General features: G+C 41.1%; 1 protein-coding gene across 1 annotated transcript in view; it reads left to right on the forward strand.

Annotated features, from left to right (window-relative positions):
* The window catches only part of LOC144507482 (mucin-6-like), a 119899-nt gene extending 104148 nt beyond the window's left edge, over positions 1-15751 (forward strand). The window contains exons 41-57 of the mRNA XM_078234607.1: positions 595-654; positions 1087-1146; positions 2372-2428; positions 3055-3114; positions 3367-3426; positions 4722-4781; positions 6936-6998; positions 8625-8660; positions 10013-10072; positions 10744-10800; positions 11125-11178; positions 12093-12152; positions 12851-12910; positions 13583-13639; positions 13964-14020; positions 14925-14984; positions 15684-15751. Coding sequence (XP_078090733.1) covers positions 595-654; positions 1087-1146; positions 2372-2428; positions 3055-3114; positions 3367-3426; positions 4722-4781; positions 6936-6998; positions 8625-8660; positions 10013-10072; positions 10744-10800; positions 11125-11178; positions 12093-12152; positions 12851-12910; positions 13583-13639; positions 13964-14020; positions 14925-14984; positions 15684-15751 — 989 coding nt within the window. The remainder of the gene's footprint in view (positions 1-594; positions 655-1086; positions 1147-2371; positions 2429-3054; positions 3115-3366; positions 3427-4721; positions 4782-6935; positions 6999-8624; positions 8661-10012; positions 10073-10743; positions 10801-11124; positions 11179-12092; positions 12153-12850; positions 12911-13582; positions 13640-13963; positions 14021-14924; positions 14985-15683) is intronic.
* The last annotated feature ends 377 nt before the right edge of the window (positions 15752-16128 follow it).

The raw sequence follows: 16128 nt of genomic DNA on the forward strand, positions 1-16128 counted from the left end.
TCTTTTCACCTTTTTGTTTGCAACCTATTCGTCCATTTGCTGCAGCATCGACCTGAGTCTTCTGAATATCCATATCTTCCGTGTGCGTGGAAGTAATTGAATATTTGAAGACGACCGAATTCAGACATTTTATTTTAAATTAAAGCAAAATACTGCAGATGAAGGAAATTTCGATTTGAAACAGATAATGCTGGATGAGCTCAGCAGCTCAGGCAGCATCTGTGGCGAGAAAGAGAGTTAAGGCACGGGATTTTCCGGTGGTGCTTGTCCCGAAACTGGAAAATCCCACCCGAGGTCAATGGATCTTTCCATTGTCGGCCGCTCGCCCGCGTTGATTCCCGTGGCAGGCGGAACAGGAAAATTCGCACCAGTGTTTCATTTTGTTCCAATACAATTCATTCAGTCTTTTGTACACTCCCTTTTGGATGGAAATGGTTGCAAATTTACTAAAAACCTGAATCTGTCATTAATTTTGTAACCATCCCATTTGCAGCTAGGTCAATGCAGTGGTTTTATGGTCTAACTACACAGGAGTACTATGGTTCTTATGTTGTGGTGAAGTTGGTTTTCATTATTTTTCTTCTTCCACTCCAGGAGGGATCACTACAACAGTGAAATCATCGACAATGGAGTCCACGACTAGCTCCACACCAGGTGAGTAAAGGCTTCTTGTGATAAATAGTAGCAAAACAAGTGAACCACGTTGTTTGAGCACTCTCTGGAAATCCATTACTTCAGCATTTGTAGATTCTCAGACCTTGTTTTCCCAGTCAAGGGAAATGGATGGGTTTTTCACCATTTGAATGAAGGTAGATTGATCAGAGGTTGCTGAGGAGAAATCATAGTGCCTGAATGATCTCTCTTGAGCACTGTTCTCAAGTCCACCTTTGAGGCAATGTCATTAGCTCAGTCTTGTAGATCCCTTCCTTTTGTTTGGAAGTGTTGGATTTTTAAAACATCTGAATCTCCAGGTAGTTTTTTAAAACATCATATTTGCATCAAAAACAATAAAGTAGACTGCCAGTAGAACACTTCTATTCTTTAGGTTATTATATAGTGGATTTGATTGTGTTTCTTGTTCTTCAGAAGTGACCACTAAACCAGTGATACCAACTACAACCAGCTCCACTACCAGCCCCACACCGGGTGAGTGACGGCTTTTCTTGATACGCAGTAGCAAAACCAGTGACACAAACTGTGTTGTTTTGACAACTTTAGGCATTTAATCCATAAATTGTAGAGGGAATTGGTTGACAAGTGACCCAACTGAATGAAACTCGATAGGAGTTGAAGGGGAATGTCGTATCCATGTTTGGGTATGCATCGGTCTCTCCCAGTATCAACTTGCTCACCAACCTTTACTGAACCTTTTTTTAAAGAGTGGCCTGACGCTTGAATCAAATGGAAAATTTGCACTGCATGTTGATGGTGATACCCTGGATTTTTTTTGAAGTTGCCATACATTCATTAACATGTCTTGTCAAAGGATGCTTCTTGCATCATGGTACGATTGTTTATATTCTCCCCTTTTCTTGTTTGATTTGATTTATTATTGTCACATGTATTGGGATACAGTGAAAAGTATTGCTTCTTGTGCGCTATACAGACAAAGCATACTGTTCATTGAGTACATAGGGGAGAAGGAAAGGAGAGAGTGCAGAATGTAGTGTTACAGTCATAGCTAGGGTGTAGAGAAAGATCAGCTTAATATAAGGTAGGTGCATTCAAAACTCTGATGGCAGCAGGGAAGAAGCTGTTTTTGAGTCAGTTGGCATGTGATCTCAGACTTTTGTATCTTTTTCCCGACGAAAGAAGTTGGAAGAGAGTATGTCCGGGCAGCATGGGGTCCTTGATAATGCTGGCTGCTTTTCCGAGGCAGTGTAGACAGAGTAAATGGATGGGAAGCTGTTTTGCGTGATGGACTGGGTTATGTTCTCAACCCTTAGTAGTTTTTTGCAGTCTTGGACATTGCAAGAACCATACCAAGCTGTGGTACAACCAGAAAGAATGCTTTCTATGGTGCATCTGTAAAAGTTGGTGAGAGTTGCAGTGGACAGGCCAAATTTCCTTAATCTCTCTCCAGTCTTTTGAAATAGTACTCCTGAAGTACAGCCACTTATGCAAAGACTGCCTTTGCCACCCATGTCCTTTCCCCAAACCCAGCTTTCAGGCACTGAATACATTTGCAAAATTATCTCGACACTTTGTTTCCAGCTGAGAATTTAAGGACATCTGAATCTGCAGAGAGGGTTTCAACATCACATTTGCAAAAATGAAATTAGAACACCAAATGGTGGGAGTCAGCAAAAATAATTTGGTATTTTTGGTTGTATTGTGGTGTTTACCTTTTATATTCCTTGTTCTTTGAAAGGGATTACTACCACAGTGAAGCCGACTACAACCCCACCCACTACTAGCCCTACATCAGGTGAGTGGTGGCTTTGTTTGGTAGCAGCAAAACAAATAAATCAACTTGTTTCAACAACTCCCACGGGCAAGAAGTCCATTCCTTCACTTGTAAATAATCAGCCCTTTCTTTTCAAAGGGAAATGTTTACGATTGAAAGTGTTTCTTGTTGGTAGTTTTTACTTGTCTATTTGTGAAGAAAAGGGGTCTAGTTCTTGTGGTCATTGATGCGCAATATAACACACGAGAGGCGGGATGTACTCGGGAAATAAAGGCTTTTATTGCCAACAATAACAGCTACTATATACAGTATTCGATCCCAGACTAAAGGGTCACCAGGCAGAGCAGTGACCTTTATACCTCTCCCAGGAGGCGGAGCCAACTGGGGTGTACCATAGGACTATATTAACAGGTAGAACAGCCCAACCCTAACCCCAACAGTAACATATCTACAGACTCATAGTACTGGCCAGACCATGGCTCAGCACTACCTGGTGGGAACCAACAATGGTTCACCACAGTCATTAAAGAAGAATTTTCCTCATTCACTGTATTTTAGTAATATCGATATAATCTACTTGGGAAACTCTCAATTCTGCATAATTTAGATTTTCGGTAATGATTGTGAATTATTTCCTTTTTGTTCAGAAGAGATAACTACTCCAAAAGCAACTAGCAGAGCTGTCATCTCTGAAACGACTACAAAAAGTAAGTGATGTTTTCTTTCAATAGTCACCAGGAAGTCTGTTCACATGTTTCTCAAATTCAGGCAATGTCAATCCAATCCAGTCTTGTAGACTTAAGCAGAAATGGTTGAAAAAGTTAAAGACATCTAAACCTACAGATAGTTTTGTGAATGTTGCATTTGAAGTAAAACCAAAGGAATAGTCTTCAGGTGAAAATCCACTGGAATAATTAAATGTTCTAGTTCGAGTTCATGTTATTGTTCTTGTCCTTCAGAAGGGGCCACTTCAACATTGAAATCAACTACAACCAGGTCCACCACTGCCCCCACGTCAGGTGAGCAATGCTTCTTTTGATATGCAGCAGGAAGACCAATGACAGAAGCCATCTTGTTTCAACAGCTCCCAGACTGTGGAAGGACATTATTTCACTCCAAGTAGATATTTAGCCCACACAAAGACAGAAAATGCTGGAAAATCTCAGCAGATCTCACAGCATCTGTGGAGAGAGAATGGAGCCGACCTTTCGAGTCTGGATGACCCTTCGCCAGAGCTAAGAGCAAAGAAAATCAGAAAAGATTTATACTATCAGGGCGGTGGGAGGGGTTGGGGGAGGGGGGCGTAATGGGACAAAGGGAATGTAAATGAGGAAGGAGAAGGCTGAAAGAGGTACTAAAAATGTCCATTCAGTGATCAGAATGTGTGAATGGCAGAGCAGAGGTGCAGATGGTTAAGGCAGTTGGCCCAAACCTTCAACAGTGAACTGCTCAAAAATTATCTACTTGAATAAAACTCGATCAGAGTGTGAGCATGAAGAGAAATGTTGTCATAGAGTCATAGAGGTTTACAACATGGAAACAGGCCCTTCGGCCTAACTTATCTATGTTGCCTTTTTTTAAACCACTAAACTAGTCCCAATTGCCCGTGTTTGGCCCATACACCTCAAAACCCACCTTACCCATGTAACTGTATAAATGCTTTTTAAAAGACAAAATTGTATCTGCCTCAACTACTACCTCTTGTTCCAGACACTCACCACCCTCTGTGTGAAAAAAGTGCCCCTCTGGATCCTTTTATATCTCTCCCCTCTTACCTTAAACCTATGCCCTCTAGTTTTAGACTCACCTACCTTTGGGAAAAGATGTTGACTAGCTAGCTGATCTATGCCCCTCGTTATTTTATGTTCATATTTGTTACACCTCTGTCTAGATTAGACTCTACTTGTGTCCCAACGTTGACTGAACATTTTTGAAATAATGACCTGACATTTAAGTGAAATGTAAAGTTTGTATTTGAGGTTGATGGTGATGAACTGTATAATTTTAAATTCCTATTGAATTATTATCATATCTTGTCAAAGGATAATCGTCTTGATGTTGTATCGTTAATAGTTTTTAAATTTTCTTCTTTGGTCCAGAAGCTTGAAATAGTTCCTTTGAACAGTAACCAATTATGGAAATGTTTTTGCCTTGTTTTTGCTGATAATCTCTTTGATATTGCTATCGTAAAATACAACCTGTTCCTTGTCCTCTGTACTCTGGTATTAATCAAATAGCCTCCCGCTGGAGTGCTCAATACTGTGGGATTTGAAATTGGAGTTCAGTGGTTTTGACTGTTCTTCTTGTTCTTCAGAACGGATCACTGCAACAGTGAAGCCAACTACAACCCAGTCCACTATTGGCTCCACACCAGGTGAGTGATGGTGTCTTTCCATACACAACAGCAAGACAAATGACAAACGTCATTGTGTTTCCTGACAAGGGAATTGATTACTTCACAGTTGTGAACATTTAGACTATTTCTTCTAGACTGACCAGGTTGAAAACAGCTGTTTGAATGCGTTATGATATGGCAGGTGCCAATTGCTGGGCTGACCAAATCCCAAAGGGAAACTTGATCAAGCTATCACAACAATTTGTTGTTTGTATTTTATGAAGAGAAAGTTTGGGTGGGATTTTACGACCTTGTTCGGGAAAGACCCGAAATTCCTGCCTGAAGTTAATGGAGATTTCTGTTGTTGGACTCTCGCCTGCGCCGATTCTGTGGCAGGCGAGGTGGTAGAGTTCCGGCCTATATGTACTGATGTCATCAGAAAAGATTCCAATACCACTTTTGGAGATTTTAAAAATTAAATTAAAATATTTGTTAACAAAAGAAAAGAAAACTAAACATACAAAATTACAATTACAGAGATATAGTGAGTCATACAACATTCCCAAAATATTTATATTTTAAGTTTAAAGGTTTAAAGTTTATTTATTTGTCACAAGTTAGACTTACATTAAAACTGCAATGAAGTTACTGTGAAGATCCCCTAGTCACCACACTCTGGCACCTGTTCGGGTACACTGAGCGAGAATTTAGCATGGCTAATGCACCTAACCAGCATTTCTTTTGGACTGTGGGAGGAAACCAGAGTATCCAGAGGAAACCCACGCAGACATGGGGAGAACGTGCAAACTCCACACAGACAGTGACCCAAGCCAGGAATCGAACGCGGGTCCTGGCTCTGAGGCAGCGTGTGCCACTGTGCCGCCCAACCATGTCGTCTACTTAGCTAGACTCACACATGAGCACCCTTTTCCAGGCAACAGTCCCTATCGATACTTCATCTATAAAAATTGCAATGCTATTACCCCAAGTCATCCACTGTTTCTATAGTAGAGGTACTTCATAGAGCTTCTCTCTTCCTCTCAATTAATAGTGGAAATCAAAGGCTTGTAACAAAACCTTGCTTTCTGGAACAAACAGACACTTTTCCAGGGGAGCTACAGGCTGCTTGCTTCACAGGTCTGCCCTGGCACAGCACACTCTTCAAGATATCACATCACCGCTCCTCCCAATACATGTTTCAATCTTTCCTTAAGTATTCTTTTCTCTTTCATCTTCAAATCCATTATTCTCAACCTTCTTTGGAAGTTAGCTTTCCCAAAATGTAAAAAATGTTTCTTGTCTTCATGGCTATTACTTTAAGCACATCTTCCTTTTGCTTCTTTTTGAAATTCAACAGTTACAAATTCAACTCCTCACCTATCTCTTGAGGCAAATCCCCATTCATGTTGCACGTACTTGAATTCCACCTACATTTCCACTAACCTGCTGGATACAGCTTATCTGTACCAACACCCCCTGACCAGAAAGCCCCACATTTCTGATCTCCAGAATAATGTCTCTACTCTCCATTTCCAATCCCTCTATAACGACTCTTCTAATCTCCCTAAATCCTGCCTCTGGTTTCCCTATGACCTTTGATCTCCCAGGAATTTGCTTCATCAAGGTACCCTGGCCCCATACTCCAATTAGCTTATCTTTGCCCTTTCCAGTCTTTCCTGGCTCAAGACCGATCTTCTTCTCCTCGGCAGCAGCCCCTTCCCCCACCCCTCCTCAACACACCAATATTCCCCAACTCTGGACTTTGATTTTGCTATCCAACCTGCTCTTACTGGCCTCCTCCAACATCCCTGGCACCAGACTACGATCGTCCTCTCACTGGGATCTCCCCTCCTTCCCCGCTCCCCACACCATGACCCTCCCAATTTCCCTCCCTTCCCCATTATATCCAGTCTCATTGAGTGCTGTTCTCTGCCAATGTCTGGTGTGAAGGTCTAAAGCTCATCTGTAGCTTGTCTCTCCAACTGGCTGACTGGCTATCTCTGGTGGGGACAGGGAGAAACATTGCGCTCAGGTCCTCTCATTAAATTCAGCAGGTTCTATGGAAAACCCACTCTGCCTCTATAAATAGCAATATTTTTCTTTCATCCAGTATATTGAAATAGATTTTTTTGAATCAAATGATTATGCAAATGTTGTCTTGCCACTTTCATATTCGTTAATCTTTCTGTTCAGAAGTGACGACTTCAGCAGGAGCGAAAACAACCTCAGTCCATATTGTTATCCATACTGAATCGAGTAAGTGGTGTCTTCCTTCAATATCTTTCAGCAAGTCTCTTCACATGTTTTTCAAATTCACTTTTCAGGCAATGTCAGTCCATTATTTTAGTCTTATAGAGACTTCCTTTTGGGTGTAAATGGTTGAACACAAGACTATGGGAGTGTTAATGACAGTTTTAAAGATTAAAGAAGGTGCTGATAGTGATATAAAAATAAGATAGCGGAATGTGTTAATAACAAAACAAAGGTCAGCCCTCTGTGAAAGCAAAACTCAAGAACAAGTGAGAGATGGTCCTGTGGGGATTAGGGGTTTGGGAGAAAAAGGAAAATGCATTTTTAAAGAAGGGTCAATATGAAGGAGTGAGTCCATGGTATGAAGTTGCTGAACTCAATGTAAATTCCAGAAAGCTGGGAAGTGCCTCATCGAAAGATGGCGTGGGTGATATTCTTACCTTTATGCCACCATTAGCACTTTTAACACTATCATTAACAGTCCTTGTGTTCCATGACATCGTTGTCAAGCCTCTCCTGAGGTACCACCTATCCCTGACTATCTATTTTGTTCTACCTACTCCATCCTCTTTTAAACAGGATAAAATTAATCACATTTCTCTGAATCTCTTTAGCTCTGTAGAAGAGTCTACCAAATCAACTGACAGCGACTAGAAATAATTCCAATAACAACTCCTCCCGCTGTGACTGATGGTTTCTTGTGATATACAGTAGCAAGGCACAGTCATGTTGTTGCACAAGATCCTGGGCAGTGGAAGGACATTATTCATACTTGTAATTTTTTTAGCTCATTCCTTCCAGAGCGAGTTCTTTTAAATTGTAACTATTTTAATCAAACAAGATCAAAGTCTGTGCCTGAGGAGCTATGTTCACATTTGTGAATGTCTCTGTCTCACTTAGTCTCTACATGCTTAGCAGCAATTAAGTTTATTTATTAGTGTCACAAGTCGGCTTACATTAACACTGCAATGCAGTTACTGTGAAAATCCCCTAGTCGCCACACTCCGACACCTGTTCGGATACACTGAGGGAGAATTTAGCATGGCCAATGCAGCTAACCAGCATGACTTTTGGACTGTGAGAGGACACCGGAGCACTCGGAGGAAACCCACGCAGACACGTGTAAACTTCGCACAGACAGTGAACCAAGCCGGGAATCAAACCCGGGTCCCTGGCACTCTGAGGCAGCAGTGTTAACCATGGTGCCACCATGCCATCCTACTTAACATTTTTGGATTGATGCTCTGATAATTGCACAAAATATAAAGTTTACATTTCATGTTGATGATGAAACTTTGTGTATTTTCAAATTTCAATAGAATCATATTTCAATAGAATATATAGTCAAACAATGATCCCATTGACCCTGTAATTGTTCATATTCTTTCCGTTTCTTCTTTCGTCCATTAGATTGAGATAATTTTGTTGAAACACAATCAATTGTGTAACTATTGTTGTGTTTATCCTATAAACAGAGACAGAGAAATACTGTTGTTCTTATTATTGTAGGAAAAACCCTTTCCTCATTCTTTGTACTTTGCTCTCAATACAATACCACTTGATGAATTGTTCAATGCTGTAGGATTTGAAATTGGGACTCAGTAGTTTTATTTATTTTTTCTTTTGTTGCAGCAGTCACTCCGCAACCGCAACGCATATCTACACCAGGTAAGTGATTTCTTCTTTCAACACTCATCAGTAAGTCTGTTCACACCAGGGCAGTTTTCTCAAATTCAAGCTTCAGGCAATGTCAGTTCACCAGCTCAGTCAAGGAGACACTGGCCTTATGGTTGAAAATGGAAAGTTTAGAGGCATCTGAATCTGTGGACAATTTTTTCAACACCTACGAAACCCATGTTTCAGAGGTGTTGAAAAAATTATGTCCCATGTTCATCGGTCTGTTGTCATTTCTCCTTTTGTTCCCAACCTTATCGTTGAAGTAATGCCAGGCCATGTGAAAGCAATGGAAGATTTGTGTTATTTGTCGATAGTGAGGTTCTGTATGTTGACAAGTTTGTCAGATTTTTAGTTGCTAAGGCGGCGGGGGGGGTTATTGGGGCCAGGTGAATTGACAGTGTGGATGGGGTGGTTAATATGTCCAATGTTGACTTGTAGATCTTTTCACTAATTATGAACACAGCCAGCTGTGTCCACCTCCATCTTGATTTGCTGACAATCGCCCATGACTGTATTAAAAATAGGCACTGCTTGTGCCTCATTCACATGAAACATGTGGTGAGCTTGCTCCTCTGCCTGCCCTGAGCTGTCTAGATGATGCGTCACTGATTGAGGTCTCATCAAATTTAGCCTTCGCCTTGCTCTTTGCATTTCTTCACTAAATCCCCTTTCTTATTGCACCGGTGATAAATAGCATTCATAAATTTGATTCGCCCACCACACCTAAAACACTCCTCTCTTTTCACCTTTTTGTTTGCAACCTATTCGTCCATTTGCTGCAGCATCGACCTGAGTCTTCTGAATATCCATATCTTCCGTGTGCGTGGAAGTAATTGAATATTTGAAGACGACCGAATTCAGACATTTTATTTTAAATTAAAGCAAAATACTGCAGATGATGGAAATTTCGATTTGAAACAGATAATGCTGGATGAGCTCAGCAGCTCAGGCAGCATCTCTGGCGAGAAAGAGAGTTAAGGCACGGGATTTTCCAGTGGTGCTTGTCCCAAAACTGGAAAATCCCACCCGAGGTCAATGGATCTTTCCATTGTCGGCCGCTCGCCCGCTTTGATTCCCGTGGCAGGCAGAACAGGAAAATTTGCATCAGTGTTTCATTGCGAGAAGATTCTTCCACAGATCCTCCTGCAGGAAGATCAGTTAGGTCTGAAATATTAAATCATTTTCTCTCCAGAGATACTGGCTGATCTGCTGAGTTCATCGAACATTTTCTGCACCAATGTTCTATTCGAAATAGCATGTTTGCAGCAAAGCCAATCAAATGAACCTTGCAGTGGAACAGTGTTAGCATTATGTCGTATTTCATTGTGTTTCTTGTTCTTCAGAAATGATCAGTACAACAGTGAAACCAACTACAACCAGCTCCAATACCAGCCCCACACCGGGTAAGTGACGGCTTCTGTTGAGACACAGTAACAAAACCAGTGACGCAAACTGTTTTGTTGGAACAATTTCCAGGCAGTGGAAGGACACTGCTTCATACTTGTTCCTAGTTAGTCCATAACTTCCAGAGTGAACTGGTTCATAACGGACTGATTCAAGTGAAGCTCGATCAGAATGAGCACATGAGGAGAAATGTTTTCTCCGTGTCTCTGTGTACTGTTCCCTCCTAGAATCTACTCGCTCAACAATATTTCCTGAACCTGTTCCAAAATATCAGCCGGACATTGGAATAATTTCTCCAATGTGCATTACAGGTTGATGCAAATATGCAGCATCTGTGTCAAAGTTCATCAGTTTCCATAACATATCTTATCAATGGATCTTCCCCTTAGCATGGTGTGATTGTTAATATTCTTCCATTTTCTTCTCTCGCTCAGTCATTTAGAATGATTTTGAAACAAGAACAAATTTGTAAATGTGGATTTGTCTTTCTCCTGTTCAACTTTGCTCCTTTATTCTCCAAGTTAGTTGAGCTTGTCAGTAGCTGTAGTCAGTATGTTCCTCATTCTTGATGCCTTATTGTGAATTAAATGGCCCAATGCTGGAACTCTATTAATACAGCTGGATTTCCAGTCAGAATGCAGTGATTTTGAATAATTTTCTTTTCCTGTAGAAGTGACAACTACAACAAAAGGAACAACAACTGTGCCTCCAGTTACTTCCACAACAGGTAATTGAGATTTTCCTTCAATATTGGAATCTCCCTATTAGACACTCCCTCGGATTCGATGATGACTTGCTTCCATTCGGGTTCGAGGAATTCTGGGATGGCAGATGAGTCCAATGGACAATCTGCACATTTTTCCGCATGCCAGACTGGGTTTAAAACAAAAAGCAAATGAAGAAATCTTTTAACCAAGTGAGTCGCTGGAATTACCAATTTCTTCAAGATTTGTGCTTCATATCAATAATGTATCCCAGTTGTAAAATTCACAACACCGTAGGAATTGGAATTGGAATTTGGTGATTTTGAAAGTTATTTCTTTGTCTGCAGTGCCAACAACAACACAGGAAACAACGACCACATCTGTGGAAACTGCTACAACAGGTTAGTGCTGTCTCCTTTCAATATTCACCAGCAAGTCTGTTCACAGCGGTGTGCTTTTCTCATTTGCAGCTTCAGTGTAAGTTCATTTATTCGGTCTTGCCCACACCTCCTTTCCGAAGGAAATGGTTGAAGATTTACTGAAATTTGAATCATCAATTGGATTTGTGAACATCACTTTCACACCAAGATCAATATGATGGTTTTCTGGTCAAACGCGACAGGAATACAATGGCATTGACATTGTGGTGAATTGGTTTCATTCTTTTTCTGCTTCTTCAGAAGGGGTCACTACAACAGTGAAACCAACTGCAGCTGGGCCCCCTCCGGGCTCCACCCCCTAAAACAATTGCGGACATTCAGTGTCAATTTCATGATCAGCAGCAGGAAACAAGTGAAATAAAAACAGATCATGCTGGAAATATTCAGCAAGGCTGGCAACACCTGCTGAGTATTTCCAGCACTTTCTGTTTGTATATCAGATGTCCAGAAAGGACAGTATTTTACTTTTCATTTCGTGAAAAACATGATCTTGTTGCAGCGGGTATTAGAAATTCATCATTTCACCATGGGGAGGCACTGTGACAGTACTTTCCAAAGGGAAATGGAAGAAATTTCAACTCCTTGAATGAAGGTAGATGAGAGGTGGGAGGTGAGGTGAAATGCCGTGTGCATAAGCATTCGCACCAGTGCGCTGTTCTCAAATTCCCCTTTTAGACAATGCCCGTCCATTAGTTGAGTCTTGTCGGACTTTCATTGTGGGTGCAAGTGAATGAAGAATTGAGGACATCTGAATCGCATTGTACTATCTTAAATATCAAAGTTGCAGCAAAGCCAATCAAATCAATCACACAATGGAACACTGCTGGCTTTTATATTCTGCTTCAGTTGATTTGATTGTGTTTCTTGTTCTTCAGAAGTGACCACTAAACCAGTGATACCAACTACAACCAGCTCCACTCCCAGCCCCACACCGGGTGAGTGACAGCTGCTTTTGATACACAGTAGCAAAACCAGTGACCCATCTGTTTAGTTGGAACAAGTTCCAGGCAGTGGAAAGACATTACTTCACACTTTTTTATAGTTAGTTTCTGTTTTCACGTCAGAATTCCAGCATCACAGTATTTTAGCTTTTGGGACGAAAGGGATCAACGGATATGGGGTTAAGGGGGATCAGGATATTGAAGTCAATGATCCGCCACGATCAAAATGAATGGATGAGCAGGCTCCAAGGGCCGAATGGCCTACTCCTGCTTCTAGTTTCTATGTTTACGTTTTCTTCACTGAAACAAGTGACCTTGTTTCAACACACATTAGAAATTCATCATTTCACCTTCGGGAGGCACTGTGACCGTACTTTCCAAAGGGAAATGGAAGAAATACTTACTCATTGAATGAAGGTAGATGAGAGGTGGGAGTTGAGGTGAAATGCTGTGTGCATAAGCGTTCACACCAGTGCGCTGTTCTCAAATTCCCCTTTTAGACAATGCCCGTCCATTAGTTTAGTCTTGTCGGTCTTTCATTGTGGGTGCAAGTGAATGGATACTTGAGGACATCTGAATCGCATTGTACTATTTTAAACATCATATTTGCAGCGAAGCCAATCAAATCAATCACACAATGCTGGCTTTTATATTCTACTTCAGTTGATTGGATTGTGTTTTTTGTTCTTCAGAAGTGACCAGTAAACCAGTGAAACCAACTACAACCAGCTCCACTACCAGCCCCACACCGGGTGAGTGACGGCTTCTTTTGATACACAGTAGCAAAACCAGTGACACAAACTGTTTTGTTGGAACAATTTCCAGGCAGTGGAAGGACACTGCTTCATACTTGTTTCTAGTTAGTCCATCACTTCCCGAGTGAATTGGTTGATAACGGACCGATTCAAATGAAGCTCGATCAGAATGTGCACATGAGGAGAAATGTTTTCTCTGTGTCTCTGTGTGTAATGTTCTCTCCTAGAATCTACTGCTCAACAATATTTCCTGAACCTGTTCCTAAATATCAGCCTGACTTTGGAATAATTTCTCCAATGTGCATTACAGGTTGATGCAAATATGCAGCATCTGTGTCAAAGCTCAGCAGTTTCCATAACATATCTTATCAATGGATCTTGCCCTCAGCATGGTGTGATTGTTAATATTCTTCCATTTTCTTCTCTCGCTCAGTCACTTAGAATAATTTTGAAACAAGAACAAATTTGTAAATGTGGATTTGTCTTTCTCCTGTTCAACTTTGCTCCTTTATTCTCCAAGTTAGTTGAGCTCGTCAGTAGCTGTAGTCAGTATGTTCCTCATTCTTGATGCCTTATTGTGAATTAAATGACCTAATGCTGGAACTCTATTAATACAGCTGGATTTCCAGTCAGAATGCAGTGGTTTTGAATAATTTTCTTTTCCTGTAGAAGTGACAACGGCAACAAAAGGAACAACAACTGTGCCTCCAGTTACTTCGACAACAGGTAATTGAGATTTTCTTTCAATATTGGAATCTCCCTATTAGACACTCCCTCGGTTTCAATGATGACTTGCTTCCATTCGGGATCGAGGAATTCTGGGATGGCAGATGAGTCCAATGGACAATCTGCACATTTTGTCGCATGCCAGACTGGGTTTAAAACAAAAAGCAAATGAAGCAATCTTTTAACCAAGTGAGTCGCTGTAATTACCAGTTTCTTCAAGATTTGTGCTTCATATCAATAATGTATCCAAGTTGTAAAATTCACAACACCTTAGGAATTGGAATTGGAATTTGGTGATTTTGAAAGTTATTTCTTTGTCTGCAGTGCCAACAACAACAACACAGGAAACAACGACCACATCTGTGGAAACTGCTACAACAGGTTAGTGCTGTCTCCTTTCAATATTCACCAGCAAGTCTGTTCACAGCGGTGTGCTTTTCTCATTTGCAGCTTCAGTGTCAGTTCATTTATTCGGTCTTGCCCACACCTCCTTTCCGAAGGAAATGGTTGAAAATTTACTGAAATTTGAATCATCAATTGGATTTGTGAACATCACTTTCACACCAAAATCAATATGATGGTTTTCTGGTGAAACGCGACAGGAATACAATAACATTGATATTGTGGTGAATTGGTTTCATTCTTTTTCTTCTACTTCAGAAGGGGTCACTACAACAGTGAAACCAACTGCAGCTGGGCCCCCTCCGGGCTCCACCCCGGGTCTATAACGGCTTCTTTTCATTAACAGCAGCAGGAAACAAGTGAAATACAAAACAGATCGTGCTGGAACTATTCAGCAAGGCTGGCAACACCTGCTGAGTATTTCCAGTACTTTCTGTTTGTATATCAGATGTCCAGAAAGGACAGTATTTTACTTTTCATTTCGTGAAAAACATGATCTTGTTGCAGCGGGTATTAGAAATTCATCATTTCACCATGGGGAGGCACTGTGACAGTACTTTCCAAAGGGAAATGGAAGAAATTTTAACTCCTTGAATGAAGGTAGATGAGAGGTGGGAGCTGAGGTGAAATGCCGTGTGCATAAGCATTCGCACCAGTGCGCTGTTTTCAAATTCCCCTTTTAGACAATGCCCGTCCATTAGTTTAGTCTTGTCGGACTTTCATTGTGGGTGCAAGTGAATGGATAATTGAGGACATCTGAATCGCATTGTACTATCTTAAATATCAAAGTTGCAGCAAAGCCAATCAAATCAATCACACAATGGAACACTGCTGGCTTTTATATTCTGCCTCAGTTGATTTGATTGTGTTTCTTGTTCTTCAGAAGTGACCAGTAAACCAGTGATACCAACTACAACCAGCTCCACTCCCAGCCCCACACCGGGTGAGTGACGGCTTCTTTTGATACACAGTAGCAAAACCAGTGACACAAACTGTTTTGTTGAAACAAGTTCCAGGCAGTGGAAAGACATTACTTCATACTTTTTTACAGTTAGCTTCTGTTTTCACGTCAGAATTCCAGCATCACAGTATTTTAGCTCTTGGGACGAAAGGGATCAACGGATATGGGGTTAATGGGGATCAGGATATTGAATTAAATGATCCACCACGATCAAAATGAATGGATGAGCAGACTCCAAGGGCCGAATGGCCTACTCCTGCTTCTAGTTTCTATGTTTACGTTTTCTTCACTGAAACAAGTGACCTTGTTTCAACACACATTAGAAATTCATCATTTCACCTTGGGGAGGCACTGTGACCGTACATTCCAAAGGGAAATGGAAGAAATTCTTACTCCTTGAATAAAGGTAGATGAGAGGTGGGAGCTGAGGTGAAATGCTGTGTGCATAAGCGTTCACACCAGTGCGCTGTTCTCAAATTCCCCTTTTCGACAATGCCCGTCCATTAGTTTAGTCTTGTCGGTCTTTCATTGTGGGTGCAAGTGAATGGATACTTGAGGACATCTGAATCGCATTGTACTATTTTAAACATCATATTTGCAGCAAAGCCAATCAAATCAATCACACAATGCTGGCTTTTATATTCTACTTCAGTTGATTGGATTGTGTTTTTTGTTCTTCAGAAGTGACCAGTAAACCAGTGAAACCAACTACAACCAGCTCCACTACCAGCCCCACACCGGGTGAGTGACGGCTTCTTTTAATACACAGTAGCAAAACCAGTGACACAAACTGTGTTGTTGGAACAATTTCCAGGCAGTGGAAGGACACTGCTTCATACTTGTTTCTCGTTTGTCCATCACTTCCCGAGTGAACTGGTTGATAACGGACCGATTCAAATGAAGCTCGATCAGAATGTGCACATGAGGAGAAATGTTTTCTCCGTGTCTCTGTGTGTAATGTTCTCTCCTAGAATCTACTCGCTCAAGAATATTTCCTGAACCTGTTCCTAAATAGCAGCCTGACATTGGAATAATTTCTCCAATGTGCATTGCACATTGATGCTGATATGCAGCATCTGTGTCAAAGTTCAGCAGTTTCCATAACATATCTTAGCAATGGATCTTC

The sequence above is a fragment of the Mustelus asterias genome, chromosome 19, assembly GCF_964213995.1.
Source record: "Mustelus asterias chromosome 19, sMusAst1.hap1.1, whole genome shotgun sequence".
Taxonomy (NCBI): domain Eukaryota; kingdom Metazoa; phylum Chordata; class Chondrichthyes; order Carcharhiniformes; family Triakidae; genus Mustelus; species Mustelus asterias.